General features: G+C 51.8%; 11 protein-coding genes across 11 annotated transcripts; 7 read left to right on the top strand and 4 right to left on the bottom strand.

Moving 5' to 3' along the window:
• Positions 1-350: 350 nt before the first annotated feature.
• On the top strand, positions 351-958 carry CC1G_13036 (hypothetical protein; the record flags this gene model as incomplete). Its single annotated transcript, XM_001838541.1, has 3 exons — positions 351-375; positions 431-720; positions 830-958. 3 exons carry the CDS (start codon positions 351-353, stop codon positions 956-958), a joined length of 444 nt encoding a protein of 147 aa, XP_001838593.1.
• Positions 959-2,283: 1,325 nt separating this feature from the next.
• On the top strand, positions 2,284-6,195 carry CC1G_14357 (hypothetical protein; the record flags this gene model as incomplete). The annotated part of the gene is made up of 10 exons (XM_002911312.1): positions 2,284-3,065; positions 3,136-3,560; positions 3,613-3,984; positions 4,044-4,309; positions 4,359-4,410; positions 4,483-4,757; positions 4,805-5,002; positions 5,066-5,279; positions 5,330-5,701; positions 5,765-6,195. 10 exons carry the CDS (start codon positions 2,284-2,286, stop codon positions 6,193-6,195), a joined length of 3,387 nt encoding a protein of 1,128 aa, XP_002911358.1.
• Positions 6,196-6,912: 717 nt separating this feature from the next.
• On the top strand, positions 6,913-7,985 carry CC1G_11658 (hypothetical protein; the record flags this gene model as incomplete). Its single annotated transcript, XM_001838544.2, has 2 exons — positions 6,913-7,158; positions 7,491-7,985. The coding sequence occupies 2 exons, from the start codon at positions 6,913-6,915 to the stop codon at positions 7,983-7,985; spliced, it is 741 nt and encodes a 246-aa protein (XP_001838596.2).
• A 1,258-nt stretch (positions 7,986-9,243) lies between these two features.
• Positions 9,244-11,664, top strand: CC1G_11659 (cytochrome P450; the record flags this gene model as incomplete). The annotated part of the gene is made up of 10 exons (XM_001838545.2): positions 9,244-9,439; positions 9,500-9,632; positions 9,704-9,892; positions 9,949-10,213; positions 10,274-10,397; positions 10,516-10,722; positions 10,791-10,872; positions 10,927-11,055; positions 11,124-11,264; positions 11,589-11,664. The coding sequence occupies 10 exons, from the start codon at positions 9,244-9,246 to the stop codon at positions 11,662-11,664; spliced, it is 1,542 nt and encodes a 513-aa protein (XP_001838597.2).
• A 330-nt stretch (positions 11,665-11,994) lies between these two features.
• Positions 11,995-13,022, bottom strand: CC1G_11660 (hypothetical protein; the record flags this gene model as incomplete). The annotated part of the gene is made up of 2 exons (XM_001838546.2): positions 12,175-13,022; positions 11,995-12,119 (listed from the first exon to the last, which is right to left on the bottom strand). Exons 1-2 carry the CDS (start codon positions 12,806-12,808, stop codon positions 11,995-11,997), a joined length of 759 nt encoding a protein of 252 aa, XP_001838598.2. The 5' UTR covers positions 12,809-13,022.
• A 2,358-nt stretch (positions 13,023-15,380) lies between these two features.
• Positions 15,381-16,296, bottom strand: CC1G_11661 (hypothetical protein; the record flags this gene model as incomplete). The annotated part of the gene is made up of 4 exons (XM_001838547.1): positions 15,381-15,569; positions 15,634-15,819; positions 15,879-16,137; positions 16,199-16,296. The coding sequence occupies 4 exons, from the start codon at positions 16,294-16,296 to the stop codon at positions 15,381-15,383; spliced, it is 732 nt and encodes a 243-aa protein (XP_001838599.1).
• A 346-nt stretch (positions 16,297-16,642) lies between these two features.
• On the top strand, positions 16,643-18,445 carry CC1G_11662 (alpha-1,6-mannosyltransferase subunit; the record flags this gene model as incomplete). The annotated part of the gene is made up of 5 exons (XM_001838548.2): positions 16,643-16,789; positions 16,844-16,982; positions 17,036-17,209; positions 17,259-17,817; positions 17,869-18,445. 5 exons carry the CDS (start codon positions 16,643-16,645, stop codon positions 18,443-18,445), a joined length of 1,596 nt encoding a protein of 531 aa, XP_001838600.2.
• Positions 18,446-18,767: 322 nt separating this feature from the next.
• Positions 18,768-20,870, top strand: CC1G_11663 (hypothetical protein; the record flags this gene model as incomplete). The annotated part of the gene is made up of 3 exons (XM_001838549.1): positions 18,768-19,092; positions 19,146-20,596; positions 20,649-20,870. 3 exons carry the CDS (start codon positions 18,768-18,770, stop codon positions 20,868-20,870), a joined length of 1,998 nt encoding a protein of 665 aa, XP_001838601.1.
• Positions 20,871-21,314: 444 nt separating this feature from the next.
• On the bottom strand, positions 21,315-22,229 carry CC1G_11664 (cellulose-growth-specific protein; the record flags this gene model as incomplete). Its single annotated transcript, XM_001838550.1, has 4 exons — positions 21,315-21,545; positions 21,609-21,958; positions 22,019-22,087; positions 22,142-22,229. 4 exons carry the CDS (start codon positions 22,227-22,229, stop codon positions 21,315-21,317), a joined length of 738 nt encoding a protein of 245 aa, XP_001838602.1.
• A 544-nt stretch (positions 22,230-22,773) lies between these two features.
• CC1G_11665 (proline synthetase associated protein) lies at positions 22,774-23,820 on the bottom strand. The gene is made up of 4 exons (XM_001838551.2): positions 23,586-23,820; positions 23,472-23,538; positions 22,897-23,420; positions 22,774-22,841 (listed from the first exon to the last, which is right to left on the bottom strand). The coding sequence occupies exons 1-3, from the start codon at positions 23,799-23,801 to the stop codon at positions 22,897-22,899; spliced, it is 807 nt and encodes a 268-aa protein (XP_001838603.2). The 5' UTR covers positions 23,802-23,820; the 3' UTR covers positions 22,774-22,841.
• Positions 23,821-24,541: 721 nt separating this feature from the next.
• On the top strand, positions 24,542-26,302 carry CC1G_11666 (hypothetical protein; the record flags this gene model as incomplete). Its single annotated transcript, XM_001838552.2, has 3 exons — positions 24,542-24,857; positions 24,914-25,639; positions 25,692-26,302. 3 exons carry the CDS (start codon positions 24,542-24,544, stop codon positions 26,300-26,302), a joined length of 1,653 nt encoding a protein of 550 aa, XP_001838604.2.
• Positions 26,303-26,911: the final 609 nt, after the last annotated feature.

Consider the following 26,911-nt stretch of genomic DNA (forward strand, 5'->3'; position numbering starts at 1 on the left):
CCTTGGTCATTCGAGAAGGTGAAAGCCGCCCAGAAGGTGGGTAACTACTGCCCAAAAAAGGGGAGGTTGGTCGATGAGCGGTGGAGGTATAGACAAAACGTCGTCTGTTAAGCGCGCTCCAGCCGTGCTCCCATCTGAACCTATCTGAACAGCCGTCAGCGCGTGACATCAGATCTTTGCTCGATACTGCAGGCACGCCCAAACGGGCAAAATCCTACGTCATCCTACCGGGAGGGAGCTTCTTCCGAGTCAGTCACCGAAGAAGTCGTCCCGAGCCCAGAAATGATATATTAGAGACGACGCTGTGCCAGACAAACCCAGTCCACACACCACTGCAATACCCCTACACCATGGCTACTATTCCCCTTGCCCAAGGTCAGTTATTTTTGCTCCCCTTATCACTCCAAGCGTCGCCTAACATGTGTGGCAGTTGGTCTCAACGTCGCCGCCGCCAACGCGGAAATCCCTCCCAACAACTCCCAGGACACAGTTGCGATGGACGATGCTACCCACACCGACGTGCCCATCGATGTCGACCCGGATAGTGCTTCACGCTGCCATCTCTACACCGGCGCATTCGTCGACGTTATTGAGGGAACTCGTGAGGGGATCTTCAAGTGTGGTGGTTGCCGTGTGAGGAACAAGGTTGTTGTCGGGAAGATGGAAGCCCTCTACGTTGTCACTCGAGGCGATGGGTGTGTGGGGATTTTCAAAAATTATGTGAGTATTTCTAGGTTTTCTTTTTTTTTTTTTTCCCGTTTGGGTTTTGGTTTTCCTTTTCTCTGGTTCGTCTTATCTGATCACCCTCCCTTATCCAATCCTCACGTAGGCCGCCGCCGAGAAAGCTGCCAAGAAGACCCCCTTCAAAAAGGTGTACCATATCCAGGACGCGGTGGAACTTCTCATGGCCGCCCTCGACGACGAGGAAACCCTGAGGAAGCTCTTTGGTACCCAGTAGTCGCTTTTACTATCTCCCCTCACCTTCTTGGAGTCTCCATCGCCGCTGTCTGTAACCATGTGCGCTGTCTGTTACCATCGATTCCCTGCTGTCCCCTACGTGTACCATTATTTGTGTCAATGTCACGAGCTTTGTGTTGCCATTTCTTTCGCTTTGGTCGAGGGACACATGTGTGGTCAAATTAGTGAACCATTTTGTGTGACTATCAACTTTCGATCATCACGAACAATGTGCACTCTGAGAATTCACGGCCCGGTGATTGGTCCGGCGATCACGACTTCGATCGCTGAGGGGGTGGGTTCAACTTCGATGGATGGCAAATGCATATGGCGAATGTATGGGCGGACGAAGCTATGGAAAACTTGCATTCTGTTGGCCATCCTTTCGAGTTCTCCCGCCCTTCGTGACAGAGAGTGCTGCCACAAAATGGCACTCTCGTAACTTGCACGCAACCCCGATTTCCCAGTCGCGGGCCCTTAGGCAGGTTCGAAGAACGTCAACAAGACACACGATTCGTCTGACGATTGCCGCGTGTCGATGGAGCGGCCACCTCACGATAGGTTTACGGATCATATCACATTAAACCCCAATCTTCCAAATGACTGTTCCACTATTAAAGCTTAAAGCCTGCTCCGCGCGGCAACTCATTGTATGACGGGGGTTCTCTACAGGCGCATGCCAACCCGACATACGATTTATCTGACGATAACCACGGCTAAGAATGTCTCTAGACAAACAACGCGCTCCTTCTGACGATAACCACGGCAAAGGTCTCTACCCAAAGAACGCGCTTCCAAGGATTCTCAAACGTCAACCCGACATACGATTCATCTGACGATAACCACGGCAAAGAAGGTCCCTACAAACAACGCGCTTCATCTGACGATAACCACGGCAAAGAAGGTCCCTAGCCAAAGGACGCGCTTTCAATGATTCGCAGAAGTCCGCTTAAGCGCAGAACCCGCCTGGGGCAGGTGAACATGTGTTCGGCATATGCCCGTCACAATTAAATCGAATTAATCTCGCCCTAGTCCTGTAACGGGATGGCTCAGGTCAGATAAATATCTACCAGACAAGAGAGCGTCGTCTTACTTATCCCTCTCTTGCCCACACATACCCCCGTCTTGCGCTCTTTTCACCAGTTCAACCATCTTTGCTGCCCTACCCTCATCGTCGTTTCACCATTTCCACCACATTAGCTGCCTTACCCCCGTCGTTGTTGAGGCTTCGTTGCCTGCGTGTTCCCCGAACCTCAGTGAGCTCTGGTCTGTTGATGCGTGCTGAGGAGGACGTTACTCACCTGTAGTTCTGCTCTCCACATTAGAATGAAGCACCCCGGCGAAAGCAACATCAACTTGGACGCTTTCGTGGCGAGCGACGTCGATGATAGCGAGCATCGTATCTTCACGGCCAGTATATCTCCTGGGAGTACCCCGGCGCGAAACACTCGTGGACAGACGCGAGGTCGCCTTCGTACACCGCCATCGCCTCCCAAACCTCGGCCTAGAGGGCGTCACGCAAAGAAACCCAAACTGGTCGAGGTCCCTGTGAGCGAGCAACCCCCCCAGCGATCTCCGTCACCCGACCCTTTCCTGGCGCCGCCGGGTACCACAGGGTTGATGTCCACACCTGCCCCCTCAACGTCGGTTCATGCACCGCCGTCTTCGGTGTCAGCGTCCATGCCGACCACTATCTCCTCGTCGTCGTCGCCTCAGGACCCGCCGTCTGTGGTCGCGTCCATGGACACTGGGCTTCTATCCACGGTCTCCTCCTCGTCGTCGGTTCTAGCCCCGCCGTCTTCCATCGCTCCTTCCTTCGCGTCCACTCTCTCCTCGGCATCGTCGACTCATGAGCCGCCGTCTTCCTTCGCGTCCACTACCCTCCCCAGTGCTTCATCATCCGTAGGCGTGTCCCTTCTGACTTCGGCGGCGCCGTCACCTACGTTCGGGGGCCAATCGCTTTCCATCGGCTTCGAGTTTTGTACCCTCGATAGCTGCCCAGGCCACCTCGTCGACGTCTACCACACCTACACAGTCGACCTTGGTTCAGCCCAACGGCGTCGCTCCCGCACCGTTGGCCGCCCCTTATTCAGCATCAGCTCTGGGCAGTATTGGCGCCCGTGGTCTTCGCCTTCCTTCGCCACCCCCCTTCTCCCTCACCCGTGATCAACTTACCAGCATGGTTCAATCGGGCGCGCTGCATGCCAGCGTCTTGGATTCCTATTGCGGTCCGGGTCCATTCACCATCTCCATCGGCGATATGGGCAGGCTGGTAGCGGCGTCCAACTCCAATGCAAGCGCCGCATCGTGCTCGACCGACATGATGGATAACATTATGGAGGGTGTTGATTGGGATACCGTCGGTAGCTTGGTCGATGACGCCTCCCTAGCATATGCCCGGGAATTTCCCAAGTTGATGGCGTCCCAGTCGAGTGGTGAGACCCAGGATGTGTCAATGGAGGGGGATCCGGGCAGGGTGGACGATGATGATGTAGAGATGGGGTGGATGGATGACGACCAAGATGCAGATAACGCGCGACAAGGTACCCCGTCTCCTCCATCGCAAAACACTGCAGGTCCTAGTCAACAGCTCGCCAAACAAGGTCCCGGTCGCATCTCCAAGGAAACGCACAGAGTCATTGAGCTCGTGTTTAGCGCCGTGGGACGAGCTCGTTGACGACATTTCGGCGCAGACAGGCATCGTGGCTAGCCGGGTCCGATCAATCTTGAAAAGGAGGTTGGAGGGCAAGGACGTCGTGTGGTCCAAGATTCCCGATACGACCCATGGACCAGAGAAAACAAAGCAGTTACTCGAGTCGGGCCTACGACAAGCTGATTCGGCATTCGACATTGCGGCTTCCCAGTCTGGCCGTACCAAGGATTCGATTGTCGCGAAATACTTCAAGACTTATGCCCACCATCGACAAGGCAACGAATGGAACGAATTCAACCGCGCCAACGGCATCATCGCGAACGCAAGGAAGGCTGCAGGAGGTTCCACCGCCGTTGGTCTGATGCCTTCAGAAGGTGAGTGTTGGCATCTCCGTCTTGATTCATCATGTTACTCATTCGGCCATTCCACTTAGCTGCGGACGCTTATTCCAGGGCGAAGGACAATGGCGATCTCGACAAAAAACTCGAAGCCCTACGCGACACTCTTTCGACGGCAAACACGGCCCAGATGACCGCCGTGGCTCGCCGCAATCTCCTTGAAAGCTTCAAACACTCGTCCTCGAACCTGATCAGAACTGCCGAGAGGGCCAACGCTGCCGCCATCGTCTTGTGCGTCGGTGCAGGGATCCATCAAGACCAGAACTTCATACACCTCGACACATCCAGTGGTTTACAGGGGGTGAGTGCGTCTACTTGGGTTCTGCATATATATTCACCTCCTCCCCCAGTTCCTCGAAAAATTGACAGGTCTGTCGACTGATGATATCCTCGGGTTAGCCCGTACATGGTCGTGGTAAGGTCCAACGTTCATCTTCCCAACGCCGTATACTGAATATCTTGACGAATGTGAAGACGGACACATCGCAGGACAAGGGACCAAAGTGAAAACCAACACGCAAGTGTACGATGATACGGGTACGATGGCCATGGTCTGTAGACACGACTATCCGCTCTTCCTCGCCAACATCGACACTCCTGGCGAGCAGCAAAAGTATGCTGTCGCTCTCATCAAAAAGCTGTTCACCATGATCCCCCCCAACGCAACCGTGGTGGCATTTTACGACGTTGGGTGTGTCCTTGACCGTTCCCTACAATTGGTGAGTCTTGCGTACGGTATCTGGCGTCAGGTACGCTGTAACCAGTGCAGCCGGGCTTATCCACCCCTGTTCGCTAGTATGAAATTCTACCCGAGTCGATCACCTCAAGATTGGAATTCTGCACAAGCGCGATGCATGCGTATGCCCACCAGTGGGCGTGTCAACTCTACTACAACCCGCGGTTCCAGGACGGTACCGGAAACACCAACGGGGAGGGCACAGAGAGGCTATGGGCAATTATGCGAAAGCTCATCGCGATCGCGAGAATGTCTTCTGTAAGTCCCTCGGCTTCAAGTATCTTCCTGGAGACCCGGTGACTCATCCTCTACATCCGCCAGCGCTCGCGACGTCTCTGGTTGATAAATCAGCTGATGAAATCTCATCGAAAGGGCACCCGACAGAATCTGGGGAAGTGGGTCAAGACTCAGCGCACGGCTATCGCAAAGCAGATCCCCGAGCAGCAATCCATCCTTCAAAAAGTCGGCATCCCAATTACGGAGCTCCGGTCGGAGTGGCAGGACCAGCGAGAGAAGCAACTCTCCATTAGAGGGCGTACGTCTCTGCCTTCCGCTCCGTCGTGTGCTCACGCTAACAAATCTCAGACCAACCCACACGGCTGAAGCAGCAACTCGATGAAGTCCTTCGCATCCAGGCCGACATTGACCGTATCGATGCGCGGATCGAGGCGATGGCCGCAACTGTCCAGAAAGCCGACGATGACGACGACCCATACCGCAGCATATTACATAACATGAAGGTTACAAGGCAGAACACCCTCCAGAAGATGGAGCAACACTATGAATCATTGAACGTGGGGGACGCCTACCCCGAGTTGCGCGGGATGGACTACAAGTTTGTCAAGACTCTACTTTTGATGCGTGACCTCAAAATCAATATTCGGAAGCGGGCCATCGCCCAATTTCTCGAGTTCGATCAACTCAATCAAGCCTACGGCGGGAAGGAACAACCCCTTGGTGAGACAAACGAGTTGAAACCCCTCGGAGTACCCAAACGTTCGCTGACATGATCACACCCAGGCACCAATCTCCACCAGCTCACGCGCAAGGCCATAGAGAACCGGCAGCCCGCCCTCATGGCTGCAATTGAGAGATTCAACACTCACCGAGCGCAACTTGTCAAACTTATCAAACCCGAATGGGGCATTGTCCTCCCCCGTGAACTCCCGGTAAACCTCACAGAACTACGGGACCACTCCGATCTCATGGAGGACGTATGGCTCACGCCCGCTACGGGGGGAGCCCCTCCTCCCAGGTGGTTAGAGAGTGTTGATGTTCGCCGAGGCATTCGGGCGATGCTCACACTTGAGAGGTGCCAAGAGGAAATCGTGCGCCTCAACCTAGAGGCTGACAACATGTGTCGCTGGTATGGGCGAGAGATTGCGAGCGTCGAAGTTACAATCAGGGAGACACCCAGCAGACCACTCAGTAGGATACCCCATGTCCCTTGAGCGGGCTGACGGGCAGATATGGCATCAGACATGTAGCTAGCTGACGAGCCGAGATCAGATCAAACCATCAGTAGCCTTGGGTCAGCCAATGCAGTGGTACTACCATCACCTTTGTAGCAGCCCTTTAGTGACTTGACCCATCTAAGTTATTCCAACCAACAGAGAAGAACCTGCAGTTCCTTTGTATCAGCCTTTTGCACTGGAAGGCCCCTAAACACTTCTTAATTTGGCTGTGGGAACCTTTAGTCAAATTCATGTGACATCACTGCTATAGAATTTCCTTTTGCGGGGATTGATTGGATTTCTATGTGGCCGGGATTTTCTGGGGGAATCCCGGAGAAAGACAATGAGGGGATTGGTTAAAGGTGCTGGTGTATATTAGCAAATGGTGCAGATCAGATTTAGTCTGTGCTGGTGTACTCAAATTGACATTCTGGAACTGCCAAAATCTGTTGGAGATTGCAAAAATGTGCCAGGAATTACAGAAAAAAATTGTCAAAAATTGCACAAAAATGTGTTGGGAATTGCTGGGAAATGTGTCGGAAATTGCGGGAAAATGCATCGGAAATTGCGGGGAAATGTGTCAGAGATTGTGGAAGTCCGAAAAATGTGCTGAAAATTGCGGGAAATTGTGTTGGGAATTGCGGGGAAGTGGATTGGGAATTGCGCAAAAATGCGTCGGAAATTGCAGGAACTTGTGTTGGAGATTGCGGGAAAATGTCCGAAAAATGCGCCGGAAATTGCGGAAAAAATGTGTCAGAAATTGCGGGAAAATGTGTCGGAGATTGCGGGAAAATTGCGTCGGAGATTGCGGAAATCCGAGAAATGTGCCGGGAATTGCGGAAAAATGTGTCAGGGATTGCAGAAATGTGTCGGGAATTGTGGAAAAATGTGTTGGAGATTGCAGAAATGCATTGGAGATTGCGGAAAAATGGGCCGGAAATTGCAGAAATGCGTCCGGATGTATCAGTTGTACCTTCTTGTGAACAAAAAGTGTCTATCATATTTATTAGGTCTTAGGAATATACTAAAAAGTGGTATAGATTGGCAAAAAGACAATAGGAACTTACTACATGCATTTCAAATTTGCTAAAAGGATCCAAAGTTAAAATCATTGGGAGCTTATTAACAATGTACCATGTTGGGATAATTGATAGCATTGGGAATTTGTTGAATGCACCAGCAATTTATTCAAGGTGGTGAAACCCAACACAGATGTTGGGAACTTGTTCAAGGTGTCGCAGATTTGCTAAAGATGCTGGGAATTCATTGAAGGCAATTGGGAACTTCCACAGGGTGTTGGAAAACCACTACAGGAATTGGAGTTTGCTGAAGACGTCCGGAATCCAGGTGTCAGGAACTTGCTCAAGGTGTTAGTAATGTACTCCAAACGTTGGAAACGCACAAAAGAAATCAGAGATTTGCTCAAGGCATTGGAAACCCCCAAAAGACGTAAGGAACTCATTCAGGGAGTCGGAGACATCGGGAATTCGTTGAAGGCGTTGGGTACTCGCTCAAGGAGTCAGGAATTCATTGAAGACATTGGGGCATTTGTTCAGGGAGCCGGAAACCCGAAACAGACGTTGACAGATGTCAGGGATTCGATCAAGGCGTCCAAAACCAACAAAGGATGTTGGGAATTCATTGAAGGTATTGGGAATTCATTCAGGGAGTCAAAAGCTCCCAACAGACGTCGGGAATTCATGCAGGGCATTGCAAACACCAAGACAGACTTTGGCAATCTGCTCAGGGCGTCGGAAACCCGCAATAGATGGCGGGACTTTGATTAAGACATCGGAAATTTGTTAAGGGCGTCGGAAATTCCCTCAGGGAGTCGAAAACCCGAAATAGACGTCGGGAATTGGCTTAGGGAATCAAAAACCCGCAAAAGGCGGTGGGGATTTGCTGAAGGCACTGGGAATTCACTCAGGGAGACAAAAGCCCGAAGTAGACGTCTGGAAATTGCTTAGGGCATCAGAAACCCGCACAAGGCGGTGGGGATTTGCTGAAGGCATCGGGAATTTGCTCATGGAGACAAAATCCCACAATAGACGTCGGGAATTTGCTGAAGGTGTCGGGAATTCACTCACAGAGTCGAAAACCCGCACAAGACGGCGGGGATTTGCTAAAGACGTCGGGATCTCGTTGAGGGTGTTGGGAATTTGCTCAGGGAGATGAAAACACGCAATGGACGTTGGGAATCTGCTCAGGGCATTGGAAACCCGCAACAGACGGCAGGACCTTGATTAAGACGTTGGAAACCCGCAAAAGATAGCGTGTATTTGCTAAATACATTGGGAATTTGTTAGGGGCATTGGGAATTCGCTCAGAGAGACAAGAACCCGCAATAGACGTTGGGAATTAGCTTAAAGCTGTGGAAATCCGCAAAAACCGGTGGGGATTTGCTGAAGGTGTTGGGAATTTGTTGGTGTCGGGAATTCGTTCAGGGGAACAAAAACCCGCAATAGACAGCAGGAACTCACTTAGGGCGTCGAAAACCCGCAAAAGAGGGCAGGGATTTGCTTATGGCGATTGTGAATTTGCTGAAGACATCTGGCATTTGTTGGAGATATCAGAAACTCACTCAGGGTGTTCACTATTTGATAGACAGCTACATGCATTGAAAATCCGCTATAGGCGTCTGAAATTTGCTGAAGGTATTGGGAATTTACCAAAGATATTTAATTGGACCTTGGTTGATTCAGCTGAGGCATGTTACAAGGAATTTACGTTACTTTAGCTGATACAGGTCTAATGGCCACTTACCACTCTCAGCTGATACATGGGTGTAAGGAGTCTAGACCCTGTTGGCTCATCAGCTAGACCTATAACTGATGGCATATTTGCCCGTCAGCCCACTCAAGGGACATGGGCATGGTCTACTGAGCCTTGTGCTCCAGGGGGAAAGGCCCCGACGATAGACGTCGTCGTCAGTGAACGTCGGAAATAATCATCCTTTGGCTGAGATCGTACCTCTCCAACTCGCCAACCCACCCCTCCATCCGACTTCGATCTTGTCTCTGGACACTGAATCCCCTCACATCTGCGATGGACCAGCTTCTGACGTCTCTCGTCTACGGAGGGGCTCTTTCCCTCCTTGCCGTGGCCTTGGTGAAAGGGGTAAAACAGGCCTCTCGTCCTCCCACTCCACCGGGACCCAAAAGATACCCGCTTATTGGAAACATCCTCGATCTTCCGAGCAAGAGGGGATGGGTACACTATCAGGCAATGGCTGAGAAGTACGGTAAGTTCCCGCGCTACAAGACAGCTGGACGCCGCTGACCTTTTGGATGACCTAACATAGGTGACATTATCTACCTCGAGGTGTTCGGGCAGCCAATTCTCATCTTATCATCCATGAAGAGAGTCCACGACCTCTTCGAGAAACGGTCGAGCAACTACTCTGATAGGCCTCAGCCTACCATGTTATGCGAATTGTAGGTTCAGACGCGTCAGCCCCCTGGGCCTTCCTTCACTGCTGAATCCTATTCCTGACTACCGGTTATAGGATGAATTACCGTCACCTGCTCAGCGTGATGCCCTACGGAGACGAATGGAAACTCCAGCGGAAGGTCTTCCACCAACATTTCCAGCCTAATAATCCCTCGCTGTGGCACCCCATCATCGTCAAACAAACCCGAAACTACCTCAAGGGTCTCTCGAGGTCACCGGAAGAATGGGCTACCCACGCAAAACAGTAAGCATTCCTACTAGCTTCACCTACGGAAAAGTCTAATAAAAGGCGTGATGCAGACTATTCAGCGCCATAATCGTCGAGATCACATACGGCGTCGAGACCGAGTCTCCAGAGGACCCATTCATCAGCACTATGACAGAGGTCGCGAACGGGTTCGGCGAGGCGTGTCTGCCTGGGCGCTTCCTGGTCGATACTATCCCCATCCTGAAATACGTACCAAGCTGGTTCCCAGGTGCTGGATTCCAGAAGTTTGCTGCGTACTACAAGGCGATGGAAGAAAGGTCGAGGTATGAGCCGTTCGAACATGTCCTCGAAACCATGGTAAGTGTGCTCTGAGTGTTGCGCAGCTGTGTTCTGGACACTGACGCTTCGTGGCTATAGAGAAACGGGGCTTCCTCCCCTTGCATGGTTACGTCCATGGTCGAGGACTTGCCGGAAGAAGGGGATCCATCGCGAGCAAAAGCGGAAGATGTTGCTCGAAGCGTAGCTGCTGTGACACATGGAGGTTGGTTTCAGTGCTTTCCACAAACTCCAAAAGTCATACTAACAGCTTCTTGTCGCCCAGCTGGTTCCGATACGGTCTGTACAGTGTACTCGAAGTGCTTTTTACTTGCCTGTCTTAGCTGACACAATCCCTCAGACCCTGGGATCCGCTCTCGCATTCTTCGTCCTCGTCGCACTCCACCCAGAGGTGCAGAGAAAAGCACAGCAAGAGCTCGACGAAGTCGTAGGCTTCGGCAGGGTGCCCGACTTCTCTGACCGTGAACGGCTGGTCTATACGACAGCAATCGCCAAGGAAGTCTCTAGATACCACCAAACCATGCCTATGGGTGCGTGAGCGATGATTGGACATTGTCTCGAACGCAGTGATTTATGACCCAGAATTCACTCGATACAGGCTTTCCCCATTCAACAACCCATGATGACATTTATGACGGTTATTTCATTCCCAAGGGCACGATTGTCATGGGCAATGCATGGTAAGCATTTCGACTCCTAGGTGCATAGCGACTGGGCCAATAATATCTGCATAGGCATATAATGCACGACCCAGAATTATTCGAAGACCCGATGTCGTTCAAACCAGAACGGTATATCAAGAACGGCCGAATTGACCCCACAGTTCTCGACCCAAACGACGCTGCATTTGGGTTCGGTCGAAGGTGAGCCGCGAATTCCCTCTCCAGGTCTACATGAATCAAGCAAAGGATCACCTAAACTCTTCGTCTAGAATATGCCCTGGACGTTTCGTTAGCGGGGATTCACTATTCTTGATGATTGCCTCCACCTTGGCCTACTTTGATGTTGTCCCGCCTACAGATGAGACTGGCAGGCCGACGATCAAATACGAGCAGTCTGACCGTAGTATGTCGTAAGTTGTCTCTCCTCTTATCCCAAATTTCTATTACTTACGAGGCTAACACCGGCTTCCGGCCTGTCTTCTAGACATCCAGAGCCTTTCGAGTGCTTCCTGAGGCCACGTTCAAGGACAAGCGAGGATCTTTTCCGGCATTTATAAGAACTGGAGGATCACATCGATCACACCGGACAGTCAGATGTTCACTTTACCTTTCAATCGTTCGTCACCTTCGGGTCGGGTCATACTGAGCAAGATATAAAAAGTAGTAAATGGTAGCTAATACACGTACAAGAAAGGGTAACAATGGGTAAATTCCAAGTAACTGGGTCGTAAAAGGGAGATCGAATGGCAAAGATCTATCGTCGTGAAGAGGGGTGGTGGTGGTGGTGGAGGAATATCGCCGGTAGCGTAACAAGATCCCATGTGTTTCCCATGAATTGATAAGGGGTGCGAAGCGAAAGCAAGGCATAACTCGTGTTACGGAGAGCAAGAAAGCAGAGGGGAAAGTCCGCAGAGAAACCGTGTAGGGAGAGGATAGAGGGATGGGCATATAATTTCTGGATCCCGCCAGTACTTTTTGGTGATAGCACAAGATCGGTTCTATATCCACCGACGGGGTCGTACCATCATCATATTTGCAAGCATAAGCAAATTTCGGTTAAAAGTGGGATATACTGCATGGAGCGGTCTTGTGGTGTCAGTGACAGCAGAGCGGCAGAGCCTCACGTTTTTGTCATGTCCGTCACCGGTACAGCCGGGGAATGCGGCGAACATCAATTGTTAGGTTTCTCGAATCGTCAAAACGGGCATGGACAGCGCCCATGTCGATATCGTGTGGCGGGAATGTTATCTGCCATTCGTAGTGACCTAGAAAGCAAGCACAATGGAGTCAATGAAGGAATCCGAGTAGCAAGGGACGCACTCTCGTTCTCCAAATGCCAGACATCCGCCACGACCTTGAGTTTATCCCCCTTGTTCGCACACACAGTCACCATCTCGGGTTGAATCGCTGCTGGGAGCTGTACCGAGAGGGTATAGTTGTACACCGTCGATGTTATCTGCATCTGCGGTGAATTTGATGATGGCGGCATCCTCCGACTGCGGTCCATGGGGGACGGCAGGTCCTCATAACCCGGAGTGGATGTAGAGGGCCTCGAGCTGTGGTAGGAGACTGGTTGCACCTGAGGGCCTGAGTTGCGATGTCGCGATGTTGTAGCTGCAAGGGAAAGTGTCGGGGGATTAGGAATGTGCATGGCAAATTGCCTAAGCGCTTCCTGTTCAGGTGTCGTCACCGAACTGGAACTCGTCGTCGTCGTAGCGCCGCTGGGGTTTCGGGAAGTCACGGTGGCCGTTATGATTGGATAAGGGGTAGGACTGGGTATATGGGGTGAAGCAGTCGCTGAGGGCGATTGGGATGATGCGGCGGTGGATGGTGCGTGAGGTGAGAAATATGATGCGTCAGAGCTTGCTGGTGATTGTGGGCTAGAGGGTGCTCTGGACAGGAGAGGGGCACTATAGCCTCTATTTACTTGCGGTCGAGAGGCGTTACTTGCCATCAGGTGGTGAGCGTATCAACGGATCCCTGGGTTTATAAAGACCAGCGCTGCGTGAGGTGCTACCTTGAGTGTTGGGGCCTTGAAGCATGAACGTGGTGGAGATCTTGGCCGAATGAACCCTGTCTCGACGAAACAGAACTGAATGAAGGGACCGCCGTCAACAAGATCAAACCGATTCCGAGAGGGAAAGACGAAACGGAAAGGAATGAGGGGGTTGTTTGGGCGAAGGACGGAGTTGGGTGATGGGAAGATCTCTGAGAGGCTCCAGCGAAAGAAGGATTACTCGGGCGTTGGACTGAAAGATGTCGGCTTGTGGAGCTGTTGACGTCGAGACTGACGAATCACGGGCCTCGTTGCCTTCAAAAGGACATATGTTGAATATGCTCTTCCACTGTATTGACCTCCCACTGTCGTCTGCTTCCGATGTCAGCGATACTCGTTAGCGACAGGCTAAGGGTCAACCGCACCGGGTGACTCGAGGTGAGTGGGAGGGAAAGAAGCCCGACAAAATTCTGGGCGTCCTTGCTATTTCGTGATGCTGATTAGATTCAACCGGATGACGTCGACAATCTCTATAATCCCTCTGTGAATTGTTGTGTCTTCCTTGATGCTCTGATCCCCGCGCAGCCTGGTGGAGTCGCACAAGCGATTTCTACCAGGAGACTAACGAGCAGAATTTTGCTTTATCTCTGGGGATTGGGACTCCAACACCCTAGTAGAAGCAGCCATCAACAAGAACCTCCTCTGAGACCGCTGTGCCGCACTGCTCACCGAAGTTCACGACCTCTCTTGCCTAAAACAAATGTCGGTACCATTTGTTCCTGTGACGCGTGTTGATGGAGGGCCCATGCCAAGGCGTTCCCGAAGCCTGCGGCGGAATCGCATTTTTTCCCTCCAAAGGATTCATGCCATCGCCACCAACTTCTTCGAGCTGGCCTTGCGCGTGCTCAAGTCCGTGCAGCAGGCATTCGAGTTGTATGAACTCACCCTTCTTCGAACTGCTGACGTTCGTGACGCGTCGAATTATGAACGCGTGGACCCTGATCCCCCCGCACTCAGTGACTCGGATTTGCTGCATCGGGATACCCGAATGATCGTCCTCTACTTCTTGTCCGTTCTGGCAATCCAAAGCTTACCATCTTCTTGAGCCATTGAACTTTTCTGACCTCGCAATGGTTTCCTTCAAGTTCTCTCTCTACGCCATACGTCATAACGCTGCAATTCCTGGATCTTCGGACGGTCTTTGCGGTCGAGTTAAATCGTACCAGGGCCACGGTCGGGCGACGAGCTGTGGCGCAGCCTCGAGGGCATCTAGATTCTAGCTCGAGGCTATTATACACACTCCATGCCTTGACGTGTGCCCGGTCCGCAGGCCTAAAAACGTGGTCACCGAAAGCCGCAACGCGCTCTCGGAGGGGAGAATCCAGCTGGACTTACAACACTGTGACCGCTCTGCCCGGTGATCACCTCTCTGCTGGATGATTGGCTTCGTGGAGACCGCATCCCAAGTTCGAAGTGTGACTGTTCTTTGGAGCAAAGCTTGCCGCATGAGTCCGTGATCGATCTATGATTCTGGGCCTGGCAACAGCACCTATTATCCTCCAATACCGGCGGCTTCTAAAGGTATCGAGAGCGCCTCATGGACGAGGGCCGTCCATACAGCTGCTGCAGTAACTGTAATAGAGGGGGAAAACGTCGTTTCAGACTTTGTGTTGTCAGCGTACGTGCAGCTCGTGTTCTTCATCTGCACACTGCGCGTGTTCTGATGCTGATCCCGGCATAACAGCAAGTTTCACGCCGAAGGCAATTCGAATGTGTGAACGGGGTGCGCACCAAATCACTGGCTGCACCCTAATTCATCACTCGCTTTCACTTCTCTGCCGCGAAGATGAAGAGAAGGGCGAAAGAGGCGTGCAATTTCATCACACTTCCGTAATAACCAATCGATTGGTTGGCCAGCCTTGTCGGCGAATCGAGAAGTCTAAGAAACTAATGATTTGTGAGTGGCCTTTCTCGTTGATCATCGCCGAGTCTTCCCTCCTTCTAGCGAGAAGGCTGACGTCACGTTAGTCTGAAGCAGATATTCTTTCGATTTCTTTCACGTTCGTTGTAGAGGTCCTAAAAGGCAAGAGATTTTGTTAGTAAAAGGTCTAGAGGCCCCAATGTTTCGATCGGTACAGGCAAGAGAGGAAGGATAAGGGTCCCGATCTTAGTTCGCTTCATATGAAAGGAACGTTGGGGCTTCAAGTAGGACGGCTGAAGTGCGCAGGACCCGGCCACATTCTCAACTCGCGGTATTCAGTCATGTGCGCCAGCTGCATCAAGTGAGCTTATGTGACAGCAAGGTTTCGTGAGCAGCGCTCCGGAAATACGGACATGGTGACATGGTCTCCACAGAGGTCTGACTCCTCACGACGTTGCCGCTCACCTCGTCCGACGGGTCACAGCGATAAATATCATCAAATTCAGCTGGAATCAGTCATGATACAGAGTTCATGTGGACGTGCCTATTTTTTTCTTCAACCAAGGCGGGTGGGTTAATGGGAAGATTGTCTCACTTCAGGATGAGGCGTTAAGCCCATGTCGTGTTGGTGGGTCGGGGTTGCTTCACTCCGTCAACCCATACGTCGACTTTTTCGTCGAAGAAACAGACATAGCCGCGGATCGGAGAGCTTTCCAGGGTAGTGTTTGGGTACCACCACACCAAATCCTTGAGGTGCTCTCCGTTAGGGAGAATGACGTCGTAGTAACTCGCCTCTCCCTGATTACGAGGACGGCTCGGCTCATTAATCACGAAAAGAGGGTACAAAGGGGACGCTCCTCACCTTGTAGGGGCAGCCTGTCTTGAGGTCCGATACTTTCCACAGTTTCATGTTGCAATCGACCTTGGGGATATAGGTCCTGACAGGCAGAAGTGTTTCGAAGAGGAGTCTCGGGTTGCGTGTGTTCGCTAGCTCCACTCCGTTGACCTCCACCCTAACATGACGAGAGGACTGGAGTATGTCGACGCGCTGGGTGCACACAAACAAATCAGAGCTTTCCTTGACACGACATCTGACTGTGTGCGTACTTTGTATGGGTCCTTGGGATGGACGAAGATCTGTTCCTCTTCTTCAAACCAGGCGTCCATTTGGGAGAACCTGTTGATGGTGAACAGGCCCCTGAGATCCCCAGATGTGAATTCTGTCAAGGCGTTTTTCCCTTTCTCGGGCTCTCCCAAGGTGAGGTTATAGGTAACGCTTCCGTCTCCTTTAAACTCGCATTCCAAATGTTCTTTTGGAAGGTCCTTGGAATCGAAGAAATAGGTTGGATAGGCAGGTTTTTGCCAACTATTATTTCGAGCCCGAGCAATCTCTTTAGATTAGCTTCCGTCAGATAGATCATGCTTACACGAGTTTCGCCTCTTTTGTGTCAATAATGAAGATTCCAGAGTAGCACACTCTGACCCTTTTCGCGGTTTCTTCGATGTGAGGTAGCGGGAAATTCATGATGGTAGTAGAGGGAAAAGAATTCTCCGAGACGGGGTTCGAACTCTGAGACAGATGGCCGACTGCCTCGGGATTTGCCGATCGCAGGTTCCCACATCGCGTCAGCCGCCACGGCACCTTGGGCGCCTTTGACCGACGACCACCACCACCGAACACGCAAAGCCCGTTTTCCTCAACGGCGTAGCAGATTCGAGACCCTGGAGGTTTAAGGAATCTCCATAAAGGGGCTAAAGTCTGGGTCAATCATCGATTTCAATTATTTGGCGCAATTGGGCTGGTATGTGCACTGTAACTTTGAATTGTAGTCCAGGTGTTGACCGTTCAGATCGCAGTCACTGGATTTAACATGAGCCTAATGCTAGATGCTCTCTTGCTTTTAACTGGATGGACTCACGTCCTCCTCGCACCTTACACCAAGGTCGAAGAAAGCTTTAATCTGCACGGAATACACGATGTTCTTATGTACGGCGTCAGTACAAAGGCTTTGCCAAAGGTATGTTGTGATTTGAATCTCCAGTGCACCGATTCCAACACTAATGTAGCCAAGTATGACCATTTCGTCTTCCCTGGCGCAGTACCTCGAACCTTTATTGGGAGTACGTTGTTGGCATGGGCAGTACGACCGATAGCCAATAGTGTTCTTCCGTTCGGGCTTCTTCAGACCAAATTTGACCTCCAGATTATGGGTATGTCAAGACTCTACGAAGAAATGAGTGTGTGACTGACGGAACACGCAAAGCACGCCTGGTTCTGGCAACCACCAACGCTTTAGGCCTTTGTCTGATTCGAAGAGCCGTCTCTCAGAGATTCGGAAGACTCACGGGTCTATTCTTCGCGGTTTTGACGTGTACCCAGTTCCACCTGCCTTTTTGGATGGGACGAACTGTGCCTAACATGTTTGCACTCTTTTTGGGTGAGTTTCTACTTGGTGGCCTTTGATGTATCTAAATCTTCGCGTTCAGTGAACCTTTCGACCTACCTCTTGCTGAAGCGGGCACCGAATGCCTTACGACTATCATCCGCGACATCCTCGACCATCATCTCTCTCCTCACCTTCACCGCCGTCGTCTTCCGGGCCGAAGTCGCGCTCTTCCTGGCGCCCGTCGCGTTACAACTTCTCCTCACCAAGAACATCGGATTCCGAAAGTTAATCACCGTCGGGCTCACGGCTTCCCTCCTTTCCATTGCAACGACAGTTTTGGTCGATTCTTATTTCTGGAACCAACCTTTGTTATGGCCCGAGTTCTCGGCCATCTACTTCAACGTTTTCCAAGGCAAGAGTGCGGAATGGGGAGTCTCCCCGCCTTTGACCTATTTTACCGCATTCCTTCCCAAGCTCCTGTTATCGGCTCTACCGCTCTCGATAATCGGAATGGTGACCGACCTCAGGATATTCCGGTTGTTGCTTCCTTCGTGGATCTTCGTTACCTTGATCAGCTTCTTGGGACACAAAGAATGGCGTTTCATCGTCTACGTCGTTCCGATATTCAACGTTGCCGCTGCTCGAACATGCAAGTCACTGTGAGTACTCGAACCACTTGCCTTGTTACGTCAATAACCACCTTTGTACAGGGTGTCTTTCCCCAAGAACGGCCGCATGGGACGCATTCTCTTCGCGATCCCCTTCGCGTGCATCCTGGCAAACCTTGCCTTCACCTCATTCACCACCTACGCCTCGATAATAAATTACCCTGGTGGCGAGGCAATGCGACAATTCCACGCGCTATACCCTCCTCACTCGAAGCCAGTCCACGTGCACATTTGCAATCTCGCCGCACAAACCGGTGCCTCACTCTTCCACCACCTCAATTCACCTCCTTCATGGCCGACGCTGGAGCCTAACGTCCAATCGGCTTGGATTTATAACAAGACTGAAGGCCTCGAGATCGACGATCTACTGGGCAACTCGCGCTTCACCCATCTTATCATCGAAACCCCGCCTACCGATCGGTTACTTAGACGCAGGCCGTGGAAGGTTGTCGACAGTATCCGGGCATTCGATGGCGTCAAACTGGACCTTTCTGCAACTAAAGGCCTGCTCCAAGCGCGGGACGCTACCGGGTTGATTCAGCGACTCTCCCATGCAATTACTAGCACCATACAGATCAAAAGGACGGACAAGCTTTGGATATTGGAACGGCAATCGTAGTTCATTGTAAGTCAATTTCGCGCTGGCTTCCTAATAATCTCCGCTTACACCTTGCCTCGTAGATATACCCTGTACTTATTTATGAAATACATGATCCATGATCGTTCGGATAGAGCTGACCGGGCTACTTCAAGACAGCAAGTCACGGACTGGAGACGCAGAGCAGACTCGATCGGCCGTGGCTGGGGTTGCAATGCAATCTCCTTTCATGCGAGCTAAAAAGAGTCGACGGATCCCCTCGACCTACCCCTCTTCCAGGACAGGCATCCTAACGCTTCACGACTAGTTACGAACGTTCCCCTCAACTCATAACGAACTCGACATGCCTCCTTGGAACAGCAGGTTGCGAAATCTCAAACCGTTCAGGAAGGTTAACGACAGGCTCAGGGTATTGAAGAATAACATCCTTGAAGCTACATGCCTCGGGCATGACCTCCTCCACTTTGACGAACGACCTCTTGTTGATGCCGGAATCACCCCTGGGGAGAAGGTCGAAGAGAAGGTTGTCAAAGGTACCGGCGGAGAGCTTGCTCGGACTATGTCCCGGTTCAACGAGGGCGCAGGCGCCACCTCATGGCTCGGGGTTATCCCGTACACTCGGTCCCCAATCGCCTTCAGCGATGCTTCTACCGCTTCACACTACGATGGTCTGTCCCCCATCATTGGTGCCTGAAAGATCCCTACTGACTTGACCTTGTAGCAGACGTCGAGGTTGTCCCCGCTGAACATGATGGGGAGCACCAATATCACTACCGGCTGCGCCGTATCCACGTCCTGGAAGACCAGGAGGACGAACCCGAAATCGACGATTCCATCGCCCCGTTGGCCTTCATCACACCCATTCCCAGCGTCAAACTCGAGTCTCCCCCCAATGCTCCTCGCAAGAGTGAAGGCACCTATTCCCGCTACTACGCCATGTTTGACCGCGCTCTCGTCTCCACCTCTTTCAACGATTACAGGCCGTTCGACTCGGTCTCCGAGAGGCAGAAGAAGGATGAGCAGGCAAAGCGGTACCCCAAGCTGGAGGCTCTCTTCGGCCAAGATCAGCAGGACTCGATCGAGGTCTCTGACCCCAGGAAAGCTCTTTTCGCGGGAAACCTCCAGCGCGATCCCTATTCCACCGAGTCAGCCTTCAAGTATGTCGAGGAGGTGGAGAGACACCCATCAGAAGTGTTCATGAACGCTGGTATCGACCGCTCGACATTACGCTTCCTCGATAGTAACCGCGACAGCTCGACAGCCAGCAGGGATATCGAAGCCGCTCAGTTCTACCAGCATCGTAACGGCTCGATGCTCCATCTTCCCAACATCGACTCTGATTCAGGGTCTTTGGACGTCCTTTCCCAACCGCAGTTCCAGCATTTCGACGCAAAGCCGGCTTCGACTGATTCTGGATCGGTGACGTCGCTTGACATGGCTGACATTCGACCCATCTCGGTTTCCATTTCGAAACTCGGTTCGACCTTGTTCTCGACCCCTGCCAAGGTCCCATCTGCCCCTCCCAACACACCCTGGTCGGTGAAGACTGCTGTTGAGGACCAAGTCACCCCTGGTGCGAAGGGCAAAGGGAAGGAGGTTGATCACCAAGATACGGTGGACAGGATGGCCCCTTTGGCAATGCAAACCCCGCAGGTCGGAACACCGAAGGAATACAGCTTCATTTCCTTCGCCGCTCCCAGCCCCATCTCCCTCGCCCTTCCGGCCCCTCTTCCTGAGATTCTTCAGAAGGCTATCCCCACCTCGCCACCTCCAACCCAGACGCAATCAGAGTTGGTCAGACGCCCAGCAACCAGAGTTGTTTCCAACGGACCTCCTCGCTCCAAGTCCCACTTCGAGAAACCCACCAAGGTCTCCCCTGTGACGAAGAGAGTTCGCATCGTTGAGGAACCCAGGATCATGGAGGACAAGGTGAACCCGGTTGTCCGTCGCAGTCTCCCTGGGATCGTCCCCTCTTCCGACTTTGCTGAAGAACTCAACCAGGCCCTGGAGGCATTGGATATGATTTCGGAGACCGCCGAGCTTGCTCCTGGGTTGTCTTCCAATGCTGCTGATAAGGCGTCGTTCTCGGTCAAGCTGAATGGCGATGATGGGGCTGAGTTCACTTCGTCGCTTCCTCCTTCAGCATTACTTAGCCCGGTTTCGAAGTTCTCGGTACGCTGCGTTCTTTTTTTTTATTCGACAACGTCGACTGACCCGGGCCTAGGAAGGGGAGAGTACGCTCAATGAAGGAGATGATGCCGAGAGCCTTGCTGAACCTCCTATGCGACGACGCCGCAAGTTTGGCCTCCCTATGAAATATGCCCCAGCTGCCACGGGTGTCCCGCTTACCAGGACCAAGACACGAGACTACCGGACTCGCCGCCAAACACCTATGGTCTATCGCAAACTGCTCGAACTGTATTCGACGCAATATCAAAATTACTAGAGGTAAGTTGAGCTTGTCCATCGTTCGATCCTTCTCTCTTGGCTAAACGCCATTCAGAGCAGACCTCGACACTTGGAGCATATCCATGACACCAGCTTTTGCTGCGACGCGACGCTATGATTCTTCAACGTTTTGTTATGCTTCTTCATTTTGATGTCATTACGATTGGGGACTATGTTTACGTTTTATCTGGATGAAAGATTCGAGCATGCCTGGTATCTGAAGGAATGCTGTCGGTTGACGATTACGTCCACGCTTTTCGCCATTTTTCCACCGAGGGACCCAATATACAAAGTTTGAAGGTATTTGATTCCATGTACAACCAAACTTAGATACGAAATTAGGACGACTAGAGTACCGCTCTTCTTAAACGAATGTCCGAGAAGCCGACCACCCTCTCCATCATCCCCGCAATACCCTTGCCATCTCGACGGCTTAAAGCATCTATTGGCCGTTCCAGACGGGGGGTCCGGGAACCTTGTACTCGAAGATGTTGGGGGCGTTCTGGCTGTAGATGTCGACACGGACGCCGGGGTCGGACATGGAGTAGGCACCAGGGAAGCGAGTGAGGTATTGGCCAGAGGGGAGCTTTCCGCCGCCACCAGTGACGATGAGCTGAGCGCACTCGGGGTAGAATTGAGGGGTGTTGGCTTGGTGGAGAGCGAGAAGTTCGTGCTACACAAAGGAGGAGAGCGTGAGTTACTCGAGTATGCGGAATCTAGGAGCAGATATGCTTACCCTGATGAGGTATTCACCGTCAGCGAGAGCGGCGGGGATGGTGGAGGTCCAGACGAGGTCCTTGAGGACGATACCGTTACCCCATTGGCCACGGGCCAAGGAGCCGGAGAGGAGACCGGCCTCGTCGATCTTGAACCACTCGAGGTTGTTGCTGTTGGCGCTGTTGCAAGAGCCAGGGCAGCGGGCCATGTAGACCATGACGGGGCCCTCGGCGTGGGTCCATTGTCCCCAGCGGGCGGTGATCTTGTCACCAGCACGGATGTTGGCGGAGAGCTGGCCGCCAGAGGGCTGGCCGTTGTTGTTGCAGGACATGCGGGAGTCCATGGCGTTCATGATGGGGTCATAGGAGCCTAGACGAGGGAAAAGGTCAATTACCTATTGGCGCTACAGAGAGATAGGACAGTGCTTACTGTAGGGGCGACCGATGGAGCGCTGGCCGTTGGGTGAGTTGTATGGTTGCCATCCTGGGTAGGTTTGGCCTATGAAAGCCTATCAGAGACTGGTGAAGCGGCCAAGTAAAAACGGGTGCTTACCGTTGATGATGTAGGAGGTAACACCACCGTGGGCGGCGACCTGGCTGACGAGGAAGGACGCGAGGGTCACAAGGGAAGCGACGAACATTTTGACACTGAGAGCTGGGGGCTCAGAGGTTGAATTGAACTGAAAGGTTCTTCCAGGTTTTTATAGGTTTTCCGTCGGTCCCTGTCTTCCATAGTTCCAATGAAGGGAGAGTCTGGGGAAACCCCCACAGCGTCGGTCAAATGACAGTATCAACCATCTTCCGAGATTTTTCAAGGCTGCAACAAGGTCCAGAGAAGCATGTCCCAGATCCGAAGTTGTGTTTATGGAGCAAATTGAGGGGGCAGTCATGATAGAGTAGTCGGCGATTTTGGAAGACTGCTTTGAGAACCCTGCCCGGATATTCAGTTCGAGCTTCGAGGAGCCCCATGATCGCATAGAGAAGTCTATGGAGTATCTTTTGCCGAACTGTTTCCATCTCACCGAATGGGAAAACGAGCTGGTGGTTTTCTCGGGAAATTTAAATGTTCCGTTAAACTAGAAGCAGGTTGGTCGGATAGGTTACCAAGTGGGCTGGAAGCTTTGAGGCATATTCTGTCGCATCATCAGGTGACCAACTCGAGGAGCATGTCGACAGCAGCGGATTGAAGAATGGAGATGGAGATTTCATGCCCAGCTATTTACATTGGGATTTAGCTCAGAGTTTATCGTCATCTAAGGGCGCTGCGTCAGAAAATTGATTTATTGCACATAATGTTGGTTAACGTACCTATGTGGTAGGTTTTGGAGGCCGCCCACCAAAGATACTGGAGCCAACCCGGATTATGTCACTACCTGCTTTCAAAGCGGTCTCGAAGTCGCTCGACATCCCCATACTGAGCAAGAGTTTCCCCGTTCCTTCTTGACCCCATTGTTTCGTGCCATCCTCGCCAAAGGTGGTCTCCAGATAAGCCTTCAGGATGTCCCGAGTTTGTTTGAGCCTTTCAAAGTCAGCATTCTTCTCTGTCTCTGATGCATGGATGGAAAGTTCCAGAGACCCGATCGTCATCAACCCCTCCAGCCTGAGCGCTGGGCATTCTCGGATAACATGGGCAGCCAATTTGCCCAATTCCGAAGCGCTGACGTCCTCAGACGACGACAGTGGAGGTAGTCCAGACTTGGCGTCTTCTCCTGAGGTATTGACCTGCAGAAGAACTCTCAAAGGCGTCGTTCGATCCGAGGAAAGAGCTTTATTCAAAGCATTTGCCGCCTTGACAGACCCCAATGTTTGGATCGAGTACAGATTGGGTATTACTTCATTTATTTCGTCAGAGTTATGCGGTGGCAGGTGGGTTAAGCGCTCACATGCGAGGGTCTTTGCTTTATTCGACTGCAAAGTTCCAATGAAGTGCCATCTAATATCGGAAGGTAGCTACAAACCTATTAGCACGGATCAGAAATTACGACTGTCAAACTTACAATCTTCGCCTTCTCCTCGAGTTCTTGGACGTAGTTCTCGCCAAAGTCAAGGTGCCCCAGCTCATGGCAAGCCAGGATATCGCCTGCAGGTTTATACTTGGAAACTGCGACCAGGGTGGGCGACGAAGATGACGCTGTCGCAACGCGCTCCCTGATTGCTCCCAAACAGTCCTTTATTTCTTGTTTCCTTTCGGGGGAAGCTGGGTCCAAGGCCATTTTGCAACGTGTTCCAAGCTGTCGGGTATTGGGCTTATAGGATAATCGAGAAACGGTACTGCGAATGGGCCATCGCATGAAGATGACCTCAACAAGCCAGCCAAATCGGGGCGTCGAGAATGGCCGGCAGAATCCGGCCCGTTATCTCACGGTCGAGATTAGATAATCCCAAGAGGATTCGCTTGATTGTTTGAAGCGATCTCTAGACTCTTCCTCCTCCACGTAAAAGGAGGTTAGGTGCGTAGAAAACGTTTTTGGCGCTGGAGATGTCCTGTGATCCTTTCAAAAGGAACGAGGCTCGGCTGAGCACGCAAGCTGACTTCTAAGCCATGTACTCTGCTCTTCCTAAGGCTTGATGATCAGGATTGGAAGAAGGTTTGTGCACAGCATAGGTGCTCAACTCTTTCGACTAAACCCGCTTGGGCCACTTAATCTTTGTGATAACCTCATAGAAGCGCTCTATTCACAGCATAAAGAGACTGATTTAACAGCAACACCGCCCGTCTGGGAATAGACAACATGAATTCGGGGATCTTTCTGCCTGTCTAATCGCTTCAAGTGAGGTAACTAACGGCATTGCTTTTGGAAGCCTCGCTCTTTCTCGAGGTCCTGTCTGTGTATACATATAGCCCTGGATACTCTGGAACTCCTTCATTAATTTGGACCCACTGGCCTCATTCATCGTCGAAAGCGAGGGGTGCTCAGATTGGCTTCGCCTTATCTGCCCTCACATTTATGCGATGACAAGCACAGAAGCGCTCGGTGCGGGTATCGCTGTGGAATGTCCGGCTCTTTCTTTTGACACCAACTACCGCACAACAGCCGATATCGTCTGGAGCTGTCTCGTCACTGTTTTCGCCTGCACTTGGCTCTCTGTTCATCCCAATGTATCCGGTCTCGACGCTTCATGGCGGCAGCGCATTCAACAACGTATTTATCTCATGTTATGGGGAATAGCAGCACCCGAATTCCTGGTCATCTTCGCGTATCGACAATGGGCAGGAGCTCGCGATATTAGTGAACTCGTGCGGCGGATTGTGAAGGAAGAGAAAATCGGTGAATGAGCATCTCGTTTTCTCAGTCTGTCTCCCTAAACTGACCGTTCCGTCCAGAAATTCCAGAACGTCAGTCATGGACGCCAGCCCACAGTCATTTCCTGCAGATGGGAGGCTTTATGTTTACCGATCCATCTTCCCCAAACTCCCGGGCAGAATTCGTCGACATCCACGAGCTGGCTACCAACAATTCGGCTGACGCCGGGCGAGAAGCCCTACGCGTTGTCCTCCGTAATGCACCAGCTGTGGATGAGATTTGGGACAGAAGCAAAGGAGACACGTTGTCGAAGGCAGTGGTGGCAGCACAAACGGCGTGGTTCTTGGCCCAAATTATCTCCCGGGGAGTACAGCACCTTACCATCACCGAGCTCGAGGTGATCACCCTAGCGTATGCTGCGTTCAATGGAGCGATGTACGCCTTTTGGTGGAATAAGCCACTGGACGTCCAATGTCCCATCGTAATTCCGTCCAGTGGCATATCCAGACTTCGACCCTACCAACGTCAGAGCATCTTCGATACCGTCACGGGCCTATCCATCCATTGGCCACATGATAGGTCCGGAAGTGATTCCTCCGTCTTCTCCCTCACTTCACTTCCAACTAGCTTTCAGAGAGGTCGGGGTCGTGAAGGCCCCGACTGGAACCTTGGCCTGACTACACATGGTCATGCGATCTATTCCATGTCGCCTAATCGGCCGCTTCAGATTGCTGATATTGCGAGACCAAGTATCCTATCGAGGTGGACACTTTTCTTCAGGACGCTTTTGCGTCGCGTAATAGACTGTAAGGTCACTTAGTCTTCCTTTCTCCTGTGCTCACATGAACATCCTGCTAGACATCCACAAGCCTCTCGACATTATGCACCGTGTGTATATCCTCACCGGCTTCAAACGCCCTCGACAAAACTACCCGTTCACAATCTTTGATCAGGCCCATGGAACCGAGTCTAAACGACAAGCGAGGCAGCCCTCCGCCAGCGATCCCTCAGCAGTGCCCATGTTCTACACCTATTCCAGTGCACCAGACCACGCACCACGCTCTATTTCAATATCCGCCTTGGCGATGTTCCTGGCATCGTGCTTTGGTGCTGTCCACTGCATAGCATGGTACTTTACTCGCCAAACCCTAGCGGAAACTTTGCTTTGGCGGATATCTGCTTTATTAATTTGCCTGTCCCCTGTCGTATCGTGTATCACTTTCCTCGTAGCCACGTGGTTCTCGTGGCTTCTGTATGGGTCTGCACGATGGTGGCACTTCCTCATCGTGAAGAAGATGTTAATGAAGGTTCTGGCCCCTTTCCATAACCATGTTTTTATTCCCCTTTTACTCCCTAGTTATCTTATCGCTCGATTAATTCTGATAGCTTTGGCCTTTGCTCAGCTACGCAAGCTCCCGCCTACGGGACATAAAACGGTAGAATGGTCCGAATTCTTACCCCATGTATAATACTGTGGCTTGTCTCGATATCTATTCCAAATGTACTAATGTCTTTTGCCTTCTCCCGGGGCCATCCCTTGAACCTTTCGCGGAGCAAGCAGACCAATGATTGTCTATCCAATGCCAAGCCTATGGGCGTCAACTTCTTGTCCTGGGCGCTTATTTCTAAGGTCCATCGATAGTCGAACAAGAGAGCGCTATGGTCGTCTACGTAGACCAGGCTTCATCATAGCATACCGAATGGATCTAAAAGAGCCCCTGGCCTCACCTTGTACCGAGCATGGGGCCCATACAGTAGGGCAGGAGTCTTGTATGGGAAGTAAAGAGAGTACTAAGCGGAGGTGATCTATTGCTTAGGCCGTCGACGGCTCATGAGGCGATTGACCCGCCCTCAGCTACAGTCATTATCCTATCAGACAAGTGGTAGCTGTACGCATTCGATAGATAATTGACCTGAAAATTCACAGGTCCGCCACCCGTCTGACTTTAGCACAAAGAATTTCTAAATGGGAACAGGGTAGTTGCGACTCAGGATAAGGACGGTTAGAATGTCGTGGCATGGTGCGTTTCTTATCTCGGTCTGCACGGCCATGTGGTCTACACGGTGAACTAGACATA

The sequence above is a fragment of the Coprinopsis cinerea genome (genome assembly GCF_000182895.1).
Source record: "Coprinopsis cinerea okayama7#130 chromosome 4 map unlocalized cont3.4, whole genome shotgun sequence".
NCBI lineage: Eukaryota > Fungi > Basidiomycota > Agaricomycetes > Agaricales > Psathyrellaceae > Coprinopsis > Coprinopsis cinerea.

What these genes read in the sequence shown, in the direction of transcription:
- CC1G_11665 (XM_001838551.2), bottom strand. Translation starts at nt 23,801, where the DNA reads ATGGCCTTGGACCCAGCTTCCCCCGAAAGGAAACAAGAAATAAAGGAC. An exon ending in TCGAGGAGAAGGCGAAGATT is followed by an intron (nt 23,539 to 23,585) that starts GTAAGTTTGACA and finishes ATAGGTTTGTAG; the next exon opens with CTACCTTCCGATATTAGATG. An exon ending in TAAAGCAAAGACCCTCGCAT is followed by an intron (nt 23,421 to 23,471) that starts GTGAGCGCTTAA and finishes AAATAAATGAAG; the next exon opens with TAATACCCAATCTGTACTCG.